Source organism: Eubalaena glacialis, chromosome 2 (genome assembly GCF_028564815.1).
Source record: "Eubalaena glacialis isolate mEubGla1 chromosome 2, mEubGla1.1.hap2.+ XY, whole genome shotgun sequence".
NCBI lineage: Eukaryota > Metazoa > Chordata > Mammalia > Artiodactyla > Balaenidae > Eubalaena > Eubalaena glacialis.
In genome coordinates, this window is record NC_083717.1 from 69,551,043 (window position 1) to 69,571,114 (window position 20,072).

A 20,072-nucleotide genomic window follows, 5' to 3' on the forward strand; every position below is an offset into this window, starting at 1 on the left:
AAAAATTTTTTTCATTTCTCCAGTTTTAGGATTAAACTGTCAGTTGACTACAGAAGGTAGAAAGGAAATTAAAGATTTGCACTGCTCAGTAACACACCAGTAAACACTGGTAAGCCTTTTATGTGATTACTAATAATCCATATTCCAAATGTATTAAATCAGCATTTATGTTGTAGAAAGAAAAAAAGAAAAATGTAAGGTATTTAAGACATTATAAAGTATTTGCAGAGAACAAAAAGTGAACATACTACCTTACAGAGGGTCCCATCAGCACACTTCACTTGAAATGCACCTGGCTGCAGGTAACCATGTTAGTAAAGGATATCCTTTCTTCCAGGCTACCGTTTAATGTTAATTCAGAAAAATCTATAACCAGAGAGAGATCAGAATTGAATTCATCAACAATTCATTGAATTGTTTCTCTGCTAAGTTACTGCTGAATTTTACAACAATCAAGAGGTAGTCTGAATGATGTGTCTTCTACTTTAAAAGAACTTGTTAGACAAAAATCAGCAAAGACAATTCCTTTTAATAGTCAACCCTCTTGATGCATTGAAAACATGACTAAACAAACTAAAGTAGATTTTTAAAAATTATATATTCAGGGGGAATTCCCTGGCAGTCCAGTGGTTAGGACTCCACACTTCCACTGCTGGGGGCCCAGGTTGGATCCCTGGTCCAGGGAACTAAAATCCCACAGGCTGCACAGTGCAGCCTCCCCCCCAAAAACTTATATATTTTTAATTTGGTAAGCTACTGCTTTATTTTTTAATGCCTCCTCCACTACAGTTAAATATAACTGTCTTCTTCCAATCGTAATATATATTTCAGAAAACATTTTATACTTAGGATTTATAGTCTTAGGGCTAGACACATATCCATTTTTTTCTCCTGAAGATTGTTGTATTTCAAAATCAAATGATACAATTAACATTTAGATGAGATCATGTCCACTTCCTTGTGGGTCAACATTTTGGTTTCCATTTTCCCACCATTACCAGCAATCATTTGCCGAGCACCCACTGGGTGAGCAGCACTCTGCTGGACACTGTTTTTCTCCCCCATTAACTCCAAGTCATTATTCTCTTTTCCCAGGGCAGCTAAAAGTACACTTTTCTCTCTTCAGTCTTCCTGCTTTTGATGTCAACTGTTTTACTCAAGAGCATCATACCGTTAGGTATCTTGAAAAGCTAGTATTTGACCTAAGTGCTCAGTCCAACGAAATAGAAAGTCTAATTTTGTAAATGCCTATGATCTTTGGCCAAAAATAAATGATTATTGGACTTGAATATCTACAACTGAGGCTTTGTTTGAATAATCTATGACTTTTACAAATGAAGTCCTCCTTTAACAGTGGGTCTTGGTTTGGGCCAAAGGTCACTGAATAATTTCTAGACAAACACATCAAGAATACATAATGGGTAGAAGAGGTTATGAAGTTCAAGTCAAAATGGAGTGTGAGTGTGTTTCCAAGCACGTAAATATATGATTTCATAAAAATTCCTTATTTTCATAAAAGGAGTCACTGGACCACTACATTAGCAAATAGTTTTAACTCTAACATTCAAAACAACTTTCATTCTTTTTTGAAGCAACCTGCATTAAAAAGACTCTAGAAGATAGGTTCCGTATACTTCACTTATTCAGCATCATTGGAAAAGGTGTTTAATCTTGTATTAATCTCCTAACAGGTTTAATCTTAATGTAATAAAATTTATTTTAAAATGGTATTTTCGAAAAATGTATCACATTTATTCATGTCTTTTAAACTTTTTAAATCATAACACACATGTCTTTAAGAAAAAAAACCTGAAACAACAAATATAGATAAAATAAAATGTTTAAACTGGTGGTCTTTAACCTTTGTTGCACAATGAAATCACCTGGAGAACTTTAAAAATTCTGATGTCCAGGCTCTACCTCCAGCGATTCTGATTCACTTGGTCTGGGTATTAGGACTTTAAAGGCTCCCCAGATGCTTCTAATGATCAAAGCTGAGACCCACCCCTGCCCTCATCATTCCACACCTCAGGGTTGAGCTTTAGTTGTCTCCTTTCAGAGGTTTTTCTATGCCCCAGGCCCATGTTTTTGCTACTGTAAACAATACTGCAATTAGTGATCTGGTCCACAGGCCTTTTTGCACATGTCTGGGTATCTATGTGGAATAGATTCCTATTTATGGAACTGGTGGTCCAAAGAATGTATTCTTTAAAATTTTGGTGAATATCACCCTCCACAAAAGCCATACAACTTTACACTCCATCCAGCAGTGCGTGAGGTTCCCCCAAATCCCGGCCAGCACTGTGACACCAAACGTGTTGATCTCCGCTAATCTGACAGGTGAAAGATGGTATCTACAGAATATAAATTTGCATTTCTCTTATTATAGGTGGGGTTGATCACCTTTTGCTTTTAAGATGACATTTGAATTTCCTTTTTGGTAAACGGTTCATATTACTTGTCCATTTTTTCTACTGAGTTATTAATACTTTTCTTACAGATCTGAAAGTTCTTTATATACTAGAGAATGTAGCCCCTTTTCTGAACATGAGCTGCAAATTTCTTTTCTTAGTTTATCATTTGTCTGTTGCTTCGCCTCTGGTATTTTTTGCCACGCAGAAATTTTTTTATTTTTATACAGTTCATTTTCAATCTTTTATAGGCTCCAGCTTTTATATCACACTTAGAAAAGATAGCACGATCTTAACTGATGGTTCTCAGGAAAATTTGATTTCTTTAGGACTTTCACAGTTCAGCCATATGAATAGAGAAGTTCCCATTATGCCTGAATCAAAATATACTGGGGGGGGAGAATAAACAATTTCTGGAAATAATTTTGCAAAATATCAATCACTACAATAGGACTATTTGTATTCCCAGCTTTCAAATACCCTTGAATTCTGTCTTAAAACTATCAGATTTTATTTTGGATAATCCTTGCAATATTTGAATCAGCCATTTAAGACTTATACAAATAAGAGATGACAGCCCCACACAATCCGTGTGCATAAAGATAACAGTTTTATAGGCACTTACGGAAGGAGGTATAGTTAACTGGTGGGTCAGCTAATTATACCAGGGGCAAAAAGACATTCTTTGACACCCATAATCTTTGATACAATACTAGAAATCTCAACCCTTATTCCTGCCACAGAGAAGGTATTAGAGCAGAAATATCATCACTGTTTTAAACGGTGCCCAAAAGTGTGAAGTATGAGCTGGCATTTCCATTTTATAACCTATTTTCACACCTATGTCCCTATTGCTTGGTGTCTTTTAATAAAATTTCCTCTGCTAGGATAATGAGAAAAAGCACTCTTTCATGTTTTGTTTTTTTTTTCCCCAGAATAAATAGGTTTATACCTAGAGTTCAGGAAAATTATTTAAAACTAGGCGCAAGAGCTCTAATAATAATCTCTACTAGTAAACTTAGTTTATTTTCTATTGGAATAATTTACGTGAATAGACTACAAACCATCTCTACCAGGTTTGTGAAGATTCAGATGATCTACAGGTGGGCTGTCACTCAGTTGCCAAACTGTTTTCACCTTCTTTTGACCACTGTTTATTTCCACTCTCCATTTCTGTGGCTTCTCACTAAGGAAAGAAAAAAAAGCAAAGAAAAAAAACCAATCCAATTCCTTCTTTCTATAGTCACATAGTGAAGTCCTTCTGTGGTAAGCACTGAGGAAGAAGAGGTGGAGAGGTCACAATTCCCACCCTCAAGAAGCACAGACAAAAGAGGGAGAGAAACAAGAATCTAAATGATAACAAATTGGTGCAGCCACTATGGAAAACAATATGGAGGTTCCTTAAAAAATACTAAAAATAGAACTACCATATGATCCAGCAATCCCACTCCTGGGCATATATACAAAAAAGATGAAAACTCTAATTCAAAAAGATACATGCACCCCAATGTTCACAGCAGCACTATTTACAATAGCCAAGACATGGAAGCAACCTAAATGTCCATCGACAGATAATGGATAAAGATGTGGTGTGCCTATATATATACATACATATATATATATATATATATATGTATGTGTATATATATATATATATATATACATATATATATACACACATACACACACACACACACACACACACACACACACACCCCAATGGAATACTACTCAGCCATAACAGTATGGGCATAGTATGTATCACTGATGATAGATGATACTGACGTATCTCTCAGATACCCTGGGCCAGGGTTCTGGATTCCTTGACCTAGAGAATAGGATTCAGCGAGGCAGACCTTTGAGCCCATGTGACTACAGAATTTGCTGATGACATAATTTTACACAATAACGGTAGGAAATTTTATCTCTCTTTTCAGTAGTTTAATATTGTTTCATACTGTGTACATAAGTGTTCGCTCACCCAGTTAAAAACACTGGGTAAACCAAATTTTTATATAGACTACCCTTGCCATATGTTGCTCTTCTCCCCCTTAAAATATACAGTTTAAATCCTTAAAAATTCATGCATAGTACTTTGACATACCTGGAGTCTGTCTGTCTGTTCTTCTCTCATCCACAAGGGATAAACAAACCTACCAGAGCTTGAATGTGATTTATTTTAGGGATCAACCCAGGGAAGGGAAAGCCCTTGGGATTTTTTTCTTTTTAAACTATTCACCAGTTAGGTAAATTAGTTCACTAAGGTAAAAAGCATTCAGAAATACAAAGACAGGAAGCTAAAGGAAATATAACACTGTGCCACTTGGGGCTCTGAAATTGGATTGGGTGAACCGAGTAAAGAAAACAACACATGACCTAGGCTTGAGCTCCCTCATTTCTCATGCACAGTTCCTGGTCCCCCTCGTGACTCCTTTCCTAAAATAACCAAGTGCTGATGTCATTGGGCCATTTACTTACAAGTTCACAGCTTTTAGGAAAAAAGAGGGAGTTGGGAAACACCTACTTTTGAATTAGATATAAATCTTGAAAGTTTTGAACTATTGGCAGCTCTTGAATCAGATGGAACCACAAACCATAAGAATTCTCTCTTGTTGAGCAAGACCAGTAAGTTAGAATAGAATAATTTAACAATTCCATAGCTTTATCCCTTTCTTCTCCTCTTCATGAAATCAAGAGTGATGAGAAACGGCTCTTTCAAATACCTCTAAAGGTATTGTATTGTACCTCTTTCCCCTCCAAGCAGCCCTCTTTATGCATTTTTGCTCAGGCAACCAAGGACATAGAGTATTGGCAGAAACATGGAGTGCTTTTGTACAGGCCATCTGTACATAAATGTGTAATTAATTTATTTAATTTTCCCATTTGTGTCATATTAAAGCTTTGTACAGTGTTTTAAGTTCTGTTTTAAAATTATTTTGTATTTTATTTTTATAATCTAGTAATAAAATATTCATTCCGTGTGCAAAAAAAAAAAAAAATGAAATAATGCCATTTGCAGCAACATGGATGGAGCTAGAGATTATCATACTGAGTGAATTAAGTCAGACAGAGAAAGACAAATATTATATGATATCACTTAAATGTGGAATATAAAAAATAATACAAATGAATTTATTCACGAAACAGAGTCACAGACATAGAAAACAAACTTATATGGTTACCAAAGGAGAAAGGGGTGTGGAGGGATAAATTAGGTGTATGGGATTAACAGATACACACCATTATATATAGAAGAGATAAACAATAAGGATTTACTATATAGCACAGGGAACTATATTCAATATCTTGTTAATAACCTATCACGAAAAAGAACCTGAAAAAAAAAATAGTATGTATAACTGAATCATTTTGTTGTATATCTGAAACTAATACAATATGGTAAATCAACTATATTTCAATAAAAATTAAATAAACAATAACAATTCAATTTTGAAAAATGTTGTAATAGAGAAATATCAGACATGGGAGGGGACAATACACGAGGGCTAATTTAACTCAGATTGGGACTGTAGAGTTGGAAAAGAATCCTCAGATATTGTGGCCTTTGAGCTGAGCTTATAATGAAATTAGAAGGAGGAGTTAGTTAAGCGGACAAGATCCAGGATGAAAGAAGGACACGGGCATAGGCACTGTCAGGTAAGCGTGCGCGGTGTCTGAGGAAATGCAGTAACATAGGGTCTCTGACTCAAAAGGAGAGTGGGAAGGTGTGGCGGCACGTGAACCAGAAAGGCACAGCGGCCGGGCACAGAAGGTCTCACAGACCACACTGAGGTGATGGAACACTGTCCTAAAGGTAAGGGAGCCATTTAAACAGAAGGAAGTCATGATGGGATCTGAATTTTAGGAAGATCACTTTGGCAGTCACAGAGAAGGAAGTTAATGGAGGCAGATAGAGCAGCTAGGAAAAAGGATTTTACTGCACTCAGCCCAGGTATGAGATGAGCAGATATGAAATAGATGCGAAGATGTAGAGAAAGGAACAGATTCAAGAGCTTCCAAGGAGGTCAGGACTTGGAAACCATTTCAAGGAGGAAGGAAGTGACAGCAATAAGTGGAAGATAAGTCCTAGGTTTCTCTTTTGGGCATTAGGTGGAGATTAATGATGGCCGCTTGAGAGGTCATATGGGAGGAGGAAAAGTGTTAGGAAGGGGAGTGAAGAGTTGGGATTTAGAGTCTGAACTACCTACAGGACGTTGAAGTTGAGAATTCATGTCTAACAGACACCTAGAAACATGGGTGTGAAGCTCTGGAGAAGCTGGAGATATGGGTTATGAATTATCATTAGCCCAGAGGAATCGAAGATTGGGGTGTGAACGAAATCACCTAGGGAAGACAGAAAGTAAGAAAAGAGGGCAGAGGATAGAGTTCTGGTGGAAACTCACATATGACTGAGGAGGCAGAGGAAGAAGAATTTGAAAAGAGGACCATTCTCAGTCTTGGAGGTGGGCCAGAAAGGTAGAGTTAAAATTAAGACAGAATGTTATGCCATGAAAACAAAGGAAGGGGATGGGTTCAAGAAAGCAGTAGTATTAAATGCCACAGAGCCTTACAAGTGCTTACGGAAGGAGAAAGAATTAGTGGGCTAGCTAATTACGCAAGGGGCCAAAAAACTCTTCTCCTGGAAAGTGTCCTCTGGATTTGCCAATTAGAAGGCCACTGGCAACTTCTGCTAAACAATTTCAGGGGAGTGATGAGGTTTGGCTAAGAGGGAACTAAGTAGAGGGAGGGTATAAATGGAGTGGCTTCAGTGTGAGAGAAAGTTCAAGTCTATTGTATGCTGAGAGAAGAGTCAGTGGAGACCATGATTTGAGCCAACCTCGGTGTCCCGCATGGATGGCCAATCTATCGTCTTAGCCTCCGCTCCATACCTCCACAATCCCCAATCCCAGATCCTTCTCTCACTCCCACAGCCATACCTCTGACTTCGCTGTCATTACCCCGATCACGTTCTTCCCAACCTGTCACTTCCCTTCTGGCTAAAGTTTCTGCCCTATTCTGTGAAGAAATTACAAATTGAGAGCAAAATGGAAGTAGAGGACCAACAGTCTAAAGAGAGCAGACCACAGGTCTGGGAGAAGGAAGAGGGAGGACTCTATCAGACTATGCTCAGGGGATGGGAATCAGATGATTATGGTTTCAGAGGTGAAGCAGCTCTGGGTCACGAGGTCCCCATGGAGCAGACACTGAAATTGCCTAGAATCATGGCTGGACTTGAAGTATAATTTAATTATTAAATTGCTTACTTTTGATATAAGTCTTTTATAGCAGTTGGTCTGACTGGCAGCTGAAAAATGTGTTGCTCATCAAGAGGATTTTGTTCATAAAATTTTATGCAGGATCTAAAAAGAAAAAAAAAGAAAAAAGAATTGCTTTTGGAAAAAAATGCCACTTGGAGATAAAGGCTTTCTGGTAGTCTAAAGCTCATAAAGGAAACATTAAACCCCCATCCCAACAACACTTAGGTTATTATTATTTTTTTTTGAAAGAAAATTTCATTCACTTTTAAAAAATTAATAGTGGACATATTTCTCATAAATATAAAATATATTTATGTTGAGCTCAAGTAAAAGTGTAAGTGGGGAGAAAGAGGTATCAGAAAGAGAAAAACAAAAAGGCAAGAGAGACAAAGATATAGTCTCCATTGTTTTCCAACTATGGAGAATTAAACAGTTAACTCACATATACTACTGATCTCTAATGGAAAAAAAGTCAAAAACCAAAAAAACCCAGTAACAATTTCAAACTTTTCCCTTTACAAGTAAGTCAAATTCTAATTTTGGAAAAGGAAATGGTACATTTCCTTCCACAGGGAAAAAGAAACCCAGTTCTTCCACTGGATGGTTCACTTATTTCCAGTTTGAAGCCTCAAAAAATACATGTAAGACACCAGCGATCCATGTGTAAGGATTATTCCAAACTGTTTTTAGTCAAACTGATTGACAGACTCTCTAAAATTTCAGCAACACTATTGACAGAGGTCTGATAATAAAATTTGATTCCATTCAGTTACCATATAGATGGTTGGCAATGATTAGCTTGACCCAAATTTATAAGGATATAAAGAAAAGAGAAGGAACTAATATTTATTAAGCACCTCTTAAGTGTCAAGTACTTTATACACATTACACCGTTTTTATAGATGAAAAACAAGATGCAGTGAAAGGAAACTTCCTTAGAAAGGAAGTGCTAGATCCAAGTGTCCAACCTGATTCCTCCTGAATCCAAAGCCTTTCCTTCTCATGGCAGTGACTTAGAACCTTTCTGTTACTGTGAAGACAGGGTACACAGATTCTATCCTAACTGACAGTAAAAAAAGGCAGTTATTTTGGCTGCAACTATTTCAGAAGAGAGTACATTTTTATGTAAGTAAACAACAGAAACACTTACTGTGTTAAAGAAAAGAGGAGTTCATGTTGAGGTTTAATGAAAAGCATGCAACTGACTACTATTTCGAGAATATGGTGGAGTTTTTGAACACGATGAACCTGTTCTTGTGTATCTACTGATGGAGAAATGAAATATTCCTGGAATGAAAAAAAGGACAAGGAAAATAGGGAGTCAAAGAACAAGAGGAATCTCTGGAAAGAATTAACCGTGCCTACTAAACCTCAGTGTGGATGCCTGATTAATAGGGAGGGAAAAAAGAAGACAGCTAGATAGCTTTCCTCCTTTCAATACTATTCCTCAAACTAAACTCCAAGTCTTCACTGAGAATGTTCTAAGCAAACCATTATACATATTCTCTAGTAAAGGCAAATCACAGAACTGCTTCACCAAGGAGGTCCAAGTAGGTAACTAGTACCACCCATCAAACTCTCCAGATGAAAGAATGGCAAATCCACAAGATAATTCTTAACTTCAACAAACTTGCTAGGTTGATGGGAGTACTCATGTCTAAAAATAGATAGTAAACCTGAAGTAGCAAGAAATTAAGCAAGTGTAGTGATAAGCTTCCACTAACACATATTACTGGTAAACTGGTATGAGGTTTTGGAAAAGAAAGTTGGCAATGTTATGTCAAGCCATCGTAATATGCTCAGATCTATTTCTGAGACCCAATCCTAAGGAAATAATCCATGGTAAATACAGTGGGTGGAATTCTACAATGACCCCCAAGATTCTCACCCCCTGGAATACACATCTTGTATAATCCATTCTCCCTGAGCAAGGCCAGAATCTATAAATATGGTGGGTTGTTACTCCCATGATTAGGTTACTGATTGACTTTGAATTAATCAAAAGGGAGAGCATCGCCTGGTCATTACTATGACCTAGTCAGTGAGCTCTTGAAGCATTAGAGATGCTCTCCTGCTGGCTTTGAAGAAACAAACTGCCACGTTGTGGAGAAGGCCTCATGGTAAGAACCCGCAAGTAACCTCTAGGACCTGAGGCCAGTACTGGGCCAACAGCTAGCAAGAAAATGGGGACCTTCATCAAAGGGTCACAAGTAAATGAATTCTGCCAACAATAAGCGAGGGAACTTGAAAGTGGATCTTTCCCTCATCAAGCCTCCAGATGACACCTTGATTTCAGCCTTGTGAAACCCTGAGTAGAGGACGCAGGTAAAATGTGCCCAACTCCCAACTCCTGGAAACTGTGAGATAATCCATTTGTGTTCATTTAAGCTTCTAAATTTTGTTAGGTGGCGACTGAAAACTAATACAGTAAGGGAAAAGTTATGGTCATCTTTTAATTGAGTGGAGGTAATGGCAAGGGAGTAGGAGAGATCCATGGGTAATCCTAAATTACAGTTTAAAGGAAGCTACGCAAAATGTGATAAACTAATTTAATGCAAAATCATTTATAATTAAATCCAAAATATAGGGACATATTAATTGTCTTACACAGGTTATTCCAAAATGTGAAAATAACACAAGTAGGAAAATAGGCATGGTCCCAGGCAGAGAGTACCCCAAAGCAGCCCCACTCACCACAGGCTACAGATTACAACGTTCCCCACACCTGCCACCCATATTCCCTGTGGTCCCCTGACAGCTCTGGAAGTGGCCCACCCAGGTCTTTTTCACAAAGGAACAGACCCAGATTGCCTTTCCCCTTTCTCTCTGCCCGTGCTACAACCCCGCCTGGTCTACCTCGGTCTGTCCCCAAGACCCTGCACAGAGAAGAGGTGACAGAGCCTGATGTTACTGATCACTTGGAGGCAGTACAGCCTAGTGAGGGCTTCTCAAGGTGTGGCCTGCTGTGACAGGCAGAAAACCACCCCCAAAAGATGTTCATGTCCTAATCCCAGAACCTGTGAATATGTTACATTTATGGCAAAAGGAATTAAGGTTGCAGATGTATAAAGTCATTTGACCTTAAAATTGGGAAAGTATCCTGGATTATGCAGGTGAGCCCAATCTAATCATATGAACCCTTAAAACTGGATGAGGGAGGCAGAGACACAGCATGAGAAGGACTTGACCCATTATAGCTGCCTTTGGAGATGGAAGAAGGGGGCCAGGAGCCAAGGTATGGGTTGGCCCTTGGAAGCTGGGAACAGTCCTCAGTTTATAGCCAGCAAGAAAAAGTTACCTCTGTCCTATAATTATGAGGAATTGAATTCTGCTAATAACTCAAATGAGCAGGGAATGGATCCTCCCCTACAGGCAGGCTCCAGACAGGAACACAGCCTGCCAACACCCTAATTTTAACCTAGTGAGACCCAGACTAGACTTCCGAACTAGAGAACTACAGAGTAATACATTTGTGTGTGTTGCTTTAAGACACTAAATGTGTGGTAATTTGTTATGGCAGCAATAGAAAACTAATATATCTGCAAACCACCTGCATCAGAATCATCTGGAGATGGAGATGGTTTGTTTAAAATGACATATTCCAGGGAGTTCCCTGGTGGCCTAGTGGTTAGGATTCTGGGCTTTCACTGCCGTGGCCCAGGTTCAATCCCTGGTCGGGGAACTGAGATCCCACAAGCTGTGCAGTGCGGCCAAAAAAAAGACATATTCCAGAGCCCCTAGACCTACTGAGTCCCTGGGGCCCAGGAATTAGCATTTTAACAAGCCTTCTAGGAGATTCTCAAAGTTTAAGAACTATTGTGTCAAAAGTCTGGAGTCAAACCATATTTTAAAAAACAGGCATATTAAATGACTTGAGGGGAATTCATAAAAATAAGGGTACTCATATTTGAGTGCTGAGATTAAGGGTGTATTTGCATTATATTCTAATTTTCAAAATGTTATTACTTTTCTAAGTATAAAAAAATGTATTAAAAGTTTCCACTAAAAATACACACCCTTAAAAAATGTTTGAACTCTGAATAGCAAAAATTAACCTCAAAAGAATCCAGCTGAGTCTTACTTTGCATAATAGATAAAGCTAGAGTTTTCCTATCTTGCATTTTTATAAGAGACCAGATGTCATTTGAAGATCCATTTTCTAAAAGAATCTTAAAACAAATGTCAAGGGTCCTTATGGATGCTCTTTAATCTCCTTAACTTTCTAAATCAAGACACTAGGAAAATAAAAAAGTTCATAATCATGACCCTGAAACCCAGAAGCATCTTTTTTTTTTTAATTTAATTTATTTTTTATACAGCAGGTTCTTATTAGTCATCTATTTTATACACATCAGTGTATACATGTCAATCCCAATCTCCCAATTCATCACAACACCACCCTCCGCTGCTTTCCCCCCTTGGTGTCCATACGTTTGTTCATTACATCTGTGTCTCAATTTCTGCCCTGCAAACCGGTTCATCTGTACCATTTTTCTAGGTTCCACATATATCAGAAGCATCTTTTGATCAATATGTTAAGGAACATAACAAATTCTTTGGAAGGTAATCCTTCACGTGTAAAAGAAATGGGTCAAGAGAATATAAAGCAAATATTCCCGTATAAGGCCTATCAAAGAAAAGCATTCCTTAACCGTTTTAGATAAATGAGAGTTGTGGGAGTACATTGGTTTAATAAGCAGGATACAACTTTATGTCAGTATCATACGTTTATCAAGAATGAGAAGTGACATTGAATGGGCTACCTTTTTGTCTGTCATATTAGACAGTGTAATTGCCCGTCTTAATTTATCTGTTTCCCAGAACAGAGGCTGGCACAGAATAGACACTTAATAACTGTATGCAGAATGACCGAATAAAGAAAAACCAACTTTAGAATAAAAACTCACCAAATGATTCAAAGATGCAAGTTCTTGGCCTATCAAGAAAAAACACATATATGCAAATAAGCCTTAGGTATTATCTATTACAAATTAAGCAACCTAACAAAAAAGTTTCATAGTTCATATATAAAAGAAATGCTCAAGCTAAACAGTTTCTCACAAAAAGCCAAATTTTCTAGTACATTACACCATAAATAATTAAATTAATACTTATTCTAAAAATGATCACAGTTTGCCCCTAAAAAAAACAACCAAGTAATGGGTATTAAAATGAAAAGGGTTTTTTATTTACTGCATTAACCTCAAAGAATCTCAAAACATTTGAATTAAAGGCAAACAAAAACTATAGTTATCTTTAATATAATATCTTTATCGAGCAGGAAACTAAGGCTCAAAAAATGGGAGTGCTTGTCTCACAGTGAACCAGGGGCAAAGCCAGGACTACAAACAATTAGGACAAGTACAAAGATAAAATCTGAGAATACCTATGCAGCTTCTAATTTGTTGTGATGCAGCTTTTAATTTTTTGAGCTGGGAAATGGACTTACCTATGAAAAAACAGATATAATCTTTCTTCAGTTTATCCAAACCAATTTCCAAAAGCATCTGAACTGGAACAATCCCACTGAGAGAAACCGTGTCCATGGTTCCATGGTAAGACTGATGAATGAGCTTACTTAGTAAACTGTTACTCCCACTATGAAGCTAGAAATTGGGAAAAGTTGATAAAGCCACAAATAAAAATATAAAAAGTCCAGTAAGCAAAAGAGAAACAAACTGCATTAGCTAAAAGCTAAAACTTATAAGCTTACGTTTTTCATCACCTGACACAAATTATTTGAATAAAAGACCCTAAGTTACAAACCTATCAGTTTCTAAAATGCCATTCCAAGACCTCCTTATTGGCTACACTATCCAACATACTAACTTGATCATTTGCAAAATAAGAAGAGCTGCGAACTTATAGATCTAACATGTGTTCCAAATATTAAACATCTTAAACATACCTAAAATATTTGACATTTTCTCATTACTGTCCTTCTGTTATCTCTAATTTCCAACACAATCTTCTGCATTTTCTTTTTTTTTTTTAATACTATTTTCACTTTGCACTTGTTGTACATGGTAGCGATATACTTGTAAATATCTCACAAACAGAGAAACTCTCAAGAGAAAAATTCGATGGGCAAGACTAAAATGCATAGAATGACTAATGCCAAATAGGGGTAGGGTTTACATGCTTCTGCTCTGGAGTGTATCTCCGTTCACACCTAGGAAAGTTTTTGTCTTATTGTCATGAATTGGCAGTTGCGTTATTTAAAATAATTCTTATTAGATGAAGAATCTTTTTGTTTCTAGCTTTTACCTTAGATTTTTCTTCATTATAAAACCACAAATTCATTATGGAAAATCCATGAAGTACAGAAATGTATAATGCAGTTGGAGAAACTCATTTGTAACCCTACCACCAGAGGTGACTATCATATTTTAGTGTATTTGTTTCCAGGTTTTTCTCTCCAAAATTTATATTTTTTATACAATAGTGTATAATTCTTTCTTTTTACTGAACATTGTAAGCATTTCTCCACATCATCTGTCGCAACTATTACATGTGCCATTATGTGGCTATATCATTATTTACTTAGGCATTCCATTAATAGTGAAAATTCAGGTCATTTACAATTTTTGCTACTGTAAATGAGGCTGTAATGACTATCATGATACATAAAATCTTGATACGTATTTCTGTGTATGGCCTTAGGATGGATACATTTCGAGGATCTCAATACATTATCATAATTGCTTTTTAGAGAGTGTTCCAATTTGTACTCTCATAAGTAGTATATGAGAACAATCATTCACAGCAACAGTAACGACAATATTAGTAGCTTACAAATACTGTGCACTTAACTATGAACTAGGTGTTAAGTGCTTCACATGAATTAAGGAACCTGTCCAAGTTTACACAGCTAGAAAGTGGCAGAACTAGAATTCAAACTCAGGCAGTCTGCTCCAGAGCTTATGTCCTTAACCAGTTTGCTATGCTGCTGAGAAAAGGTTCTCACACACACTACTAAACCTACCCATGGCTGTATATCACCACGCTGTAGACTCTGGATGATCAACGTGAAACACTTCACCAAGTCTTGATAAGAAATCACACCTTGGAAAGCAAGTCAGTCTAACATTACTTTCATGGTTATTTCTGGAGATCAAATATGTCATTCATTTTAAGGATACACAAATGAAGTGAAAGACAAGTATCTGAACTTTATGGATGGGGAAGGGGGAAAGAAATTAAAGCCCCCTGCCCCCAAAAAAAGCATTTTTAAAGAAAGAAATTAAACCCATTGCCATAAAATAACATACTTAGTAAAATATTATGGAATATCTTTTCCTAATAATTATAATTTCACTAAGGTATATGTTTTGGTTCATATAAATACAGCATAAAAACCACCTAGGTCTTACACTTCGGCAAGAGAAAAGAACAGGTTCTACGAATTGCCTTGTCTTAGGAAAATTCTCGAGTAAAATGTGCCAATGCATTATTAGAAATGAGTTTGATAAAACAGGAACCAGATGTCCACACAAGACTAGCAGTACACACTGTATTATTTTCAAAAGACTTAAAAGTAAACCTAAGAAGTAACAGGAAAAATTTTATTTCACAATTCTGATGGACACCTACTACTACTCATTTTGCACCACAGCTGCTCAGCAAAATCGAGATCACCCCGTACTGTGAGAAGACACTCCATGGACCGATCAACTGCAGCAGAGTCATGTTTCACTGTCTGGAAAAGAAGTGAGTGTCAGAGAATACTCAGTTTATTTTTTTAAAAGTGCAACAGTTTAAGGCCAATAAGCTTTCAAATGCTGCTCTGAGAAAAGGTGCGGTCATGAACACATGCAAAGAGAGACGTGAATGCATCTTCTACAATTTCATCCACTAATGAGGAGATACAAATAAATAGACAGTGAAAAACGGGACCTCTAAAATTGTTTATAAACTCTGATGCCTAAAAGCAAGCATTCAACTTTCCTCCCATGGAAAACTATTTAATTAAATTACCTTTGTCTCCATTTTCCTATTTGTCAAATGACAACATATTAAGTGCAATTTAATAGTACCACCTGTGGCATATTAACATGCCATCTCATAACATATTAATATACTACAATAATATCACCCCACAGTATAGTAACATATTCATTTCCATTTCTCTGTAGTTAAGTGATTAATAATAAATATGTACTAGTTCTCTTTAAAAATATTCATCGGTTCTCAAGGAAAATAATCACTAGTGCTGACATTAAAGACCAACAAAAAACTACCCTCAAAATGCTACCTTGGCTGTAGCAGATCCATTTGAGATTGTATGACGTGAAAGACAACAGTACAACCAAATTTTACAAGCTCTTTCAGTGTGCATTTCCGATAATAATTACTTACCTCTGTGGTTTTTTTCGTAGAATCACCAAATTCATCCAGCTTATTTAAGTCTAGAAAGTGGCAAAAGCTTATTAACTCTGGATTTTATTTATTTTCCTTCATTCCAAATTATTTCCATCCTAATCCTATTTTCAAATGGCAAATGAGGATAGTAGAAGTATAACCAGGTATTTTAGCAAATTACTTAACTCTCCAATGGAGGTCAAAATAGATACCCACTAGGTAGGGGTGTAAAGATGAACTAAGATACAATGAAAGACCCTGACACACAATGTCAAGCACATGGTAGGTGCTCAAAGGTTACAATCTCAAATATGATTGCAGTATATAAAATGTAAATTAAATAAGTATTATTAATTCTTAAAATCACTGAGACCTTTACAGTTAGCAATTCAGAATGGAAGCTGTCCCTCTCACCATGACAGACCTCATAGCTTTAGATATATCCCAACCAAAAAGAATATCAAGCATAAAAAGACAATTTACATTTAAATATAGCAAGCATAAATTCCCAATTAAGAAAAATAAACAAAAAACAAGCATGAGTTAGGAAAATAAACACCATTCAGAAATTCCTGCACAAGTTCAACAGCAGATTTTGCTTCCAGAGACTCAGGCCACTCAGTTACACCAGTCCTCAAACCATCAGCTAAAACCTGTGAGAGATTAAAAAAAAAAAAAAACCCAAAAAACTTGTTAGCAAAAAATATAGTTTAATCAGTAAAATGTATTTAGTAATAATATTAGTACATATATATATATACTTTTTTTTTTTTTCTTTTTTACTTGGCCATACCACGTGGTTTGTGGGATTTTAATTCTCTGACCAGGGATCAAACCCGGGCCCTCGGCAGTGAGAGCGTGGAGTCCTAATCACTGGACTGCCGGGGAATTCCTAGTACCTTGAATTCTTCAATGTTTAATGAGATGCCAGGAACTGTTCTAAATGTTTCATATGCAGTATGTTATTTAATCCTCACAAAAACCCTATGAGGCAGATACTACTAGCACTCCCATTTTACTGAGACTAAGAGGTTAATTAACTTGCTTAAGGTCACACAGTTAGTAACTGACAGTGCCAGGACATATATCCAGCAGTCTTATGCTAAAGATGGTATTCTGAACTCTCATTATGTGTGCATAGGTGCTATAAAGGATTCAAGACCTATGAGCCTGCCTTGAAGACACTTCTAATTTTGGTTAAGAAGGACCGATAATACAGATGAAATAACTGGGGAACAACAAATGTGAGACTCAGTGGAAGTTTACATAAAAATACCATGAATGTGTATGCCTACACCTACAATATCTAAACTGAACTAAGGAAAGAGGTCGAGGTCAAGATAGGCTGGAATGGCCAGAGGAACGATGTGAAACATTAGCTCAACTCAAATGCAGGAACCATTGGCTACAGAGCAGGGGATAAGATGAAGAAGGTGGGATGATTCTGCCAAGGGTGGCGAAAACACCCAGGAAACAGCGGCAAATAAGAGTACAAGGAATAGGGATTAGACAGGAATAGTGGTCTTAAAACTTAAAAAGATTTTTTATTTCATTTGGAAGACAACAGCCATTGTTGATTTTTTGACAGGAAAATGACATGATCAAGCAGCTAAGAATTCTCCCGTCAGAAACACTCAGGATAGAGTCTAAGGAAAAAAGAAAGTACAGTGTTTCTCAATAGGAGTGAGGTCATCCTCCATCCCCAGGGAGTCTTTGGAAAAACGTGAAGATAAATTTTGGCGTCACAGTAACTGTGTGTACAGGAGCGCTTTGAGCATTTAGTTTGGTGGGGGCCAAGGATGCTACACATCTTGCAATGTGTACAATGGTCCCAAACCACAAAGAATGATCCTGCCCAAGATGCCCAGAGTGTGTGTCCCTGTTGAGAACAATGAAGGATCATTAGAGTGGTCCAGAAGGGAGGTAATAAGGGCTTTAACTAAGATGGGCACAGTGAGATACCTCAAAGCGAAAAAAACAAAAAACAAACAGTATATTCGAGAGAAAGAGGGAGACAGACAGACAGAAATATATAAGGAATAGAAGAAAAGAAAAAAATCCTACCTATTTATAAAAATACAGGGGATTGAACTTGGAGAGACGATGGCCACGTGCACATCTAAGAGTCTGTGAATTTCCAAGGGAGATTATAACAAAGCATGGACTTTCAAGTCAGACAGACAGACACGTATTCGAATGAGTTTTAAACCAGCTCTCCCACTTACCAGTTGCTGACACCTCAGGCAAAATAACCGAACCATCTAGCACCACATGCTGGGCACACAGTAGAGTGGCAGCTTCTAGCTGTGGCAGTAACTAGAGATAGTTCTTACTAAAGTAAAAGACAGGGTTTCTAGCCTGTGAAACTGAAGGAATGATGAAATCACAGAAATAAATGGGGGGCTTATTAAGGGGATCTAGTCTGGAGATTTCAAGTTTCATTTTGGACATACTGAATTGGAGGGAAGAGCCCTCTACTCAAGTGGGAACTAATTTGATGCAAGTGGGAAAGATCAGAAGTGGTAGCAGCTTAAAGATGGGAGTCTGGAGTTCCCTTGTAAAGGCATTAGTCAAATCACTAAATGGATAAGCCCTCTGCCGGGGTGGAGGAAGGAGGGCAGAGACAGGAAGGTAGAAGTATGACGGAAGCCCACAGGAAGGGTCCTGAAAGAGGAGCTCTCAAGAAAGAAGAAAGGTGAGAAAGGTAGAAAAAGTACCAAGTTTTTTACAAATGGGGAAATAATGAGAGGAGGTAAAAGTATGAAAAACACCTGGTACTGTGCTAGAAGCTGAAGGCACAATGGGGTACTTGGCACTCAAGCCTAGTAGGGGACACAGAGAAGTAAACAAATTACTGTTTGATAAACCGTCTGACAAGGGGGGTGCATAAGGTTCTATGGCAGCACGAAGAACAGGCAGCATATGCTATTCTGGGGGATCAGGGCAATCATCTGAGGTGAAGATGTCACAGACAGCTAACCCAGCAAAGAGGTGGAAGAAGGGCACACTAGGCAGAACAACACACACACACACACACACACCAGAAAGTGACAGTGTGACGGGACTGGAGCTGCTACAAGCAGGGAGCTCAGTATGGCAAAGTAGGGAGTGAGATTAAGTTAAAGAAATAAGTAGGAGCCAGTAAGAACACGAAAAGATGCTCAATGTTATTAGCCATCATGGAAATGCAAATCAAAACCATAATGAGGGACTTCCCTGGCGGTCCAGTAGTTAAGACTCCATGCTTCCACTGCAGGGGGCACCAGTTCAATCCCTAGTTGGGGAACTAAGATCCCGCATGCCTAGCGGCACGGCCCCAAAAAACAAAACAAAAAAACCCCATAAACAAACCATAATGAGATACCACTTCACCCCCACTAGGATGGCTGTAACAACAATAAAAAAGACAGTATCAAGCATTGACAAAGATATGGAGAAAATGGAACCCTCATACACTGCTGGTGGGAATGTAAAATGATTCAGCCACTTTGGAAAAGATACAGTTTGGCAGTTCCTCAAAAGGTTAAACATAGAGTTACCATATGACCCAGCAACTCCACCCAAGAGATGTGTAAACATATGTCACATAAAAACTTATACACGACTATTCATGGCAGCATTATTCATAAATAGCCAAAAAGTAGAAACAACCAAAACATGTATCAACTGATGAATGGATAAATAAAAATGTAGTACATATGCACACTGGAATGCTATTCAGTAATAAAAAGGAACAAAGTACTACAGAAAGTAGATTAGTGGCTGCCAGGGGCTGGCAGGGGTGGGAGGTTTCTGCTAATGGGTATGGGGTTTCTTTTTGGGGTGATGAAAATACCCTAAAATTAAATATGGTCATGCTTGTACAACTTTGTCAGTATACTAAAAACTATTGAATTGTATACTTAAAACGAGTGAATTTTATGGGATGTAATTTCTATCTCAATAAAGCTGTTAAAAAAAAAAAAAAGAAAAAAGAAGTAAGTAGGGCAGTGACTGGATATAACTGGCTTTGTACGCCAAGCTAAGACATTTGGAATTTCTA

General features: G+C 37.4%; 1 protein-coding gene across 1 annotated transcript in view; it reads right to left on the minus strand.

The window, feature by feature from the left end:
- The window catches only part of ZWILCH (zwilch kinetochore protein), a 37,353-nt gene that overhangs the window by 1,247 nt on the left and 16,034 nt on the right, over window positions 1-20,072 (minus strand). The window contains exons 9-18 of the mRNA XM_061181992.1: window positions 16,590-16,683; window positions 16,024-16,077; window positions 15,263-15,364; window positions 14,655-14,734; window positions 13,119-13,275; window positions 12,577-12,605; window positions 8,820-8,956; window positions 7,676-7,771; window positions 3,485-3,597; window positions 252-366 (exon numbers count right to left, since the gene is read on the minus strand). Coding sequence (XP_061037975.1) covers window positions 278-366; window positions 3,485-3,597; window positions 7,676-7,771; window positions 8,820-8,956; window positions 12,577-12,605; window positions 13,119-13,275; window positions 14,655-14,734; window positions 15,263-15,364; window positions 16,024-16,077; window positions 16,590-16,683 — 951 coding nt within the window. The 3' untranslated portion in view covers window positions 252-277. The remainder of the gene's footprint in view (window positions 1-251; window positions 367-3,484; window positions 3,598-7,675; window positions 7,772-8,819; window positions 8,957-12,576; window positions 12,606-13,118; window positions 13,276-14,654; window positions 14,735-15,262; window positions 15,365-16,023; window positions 16,078-16,589; window positions 16,684-20,072) is intronic.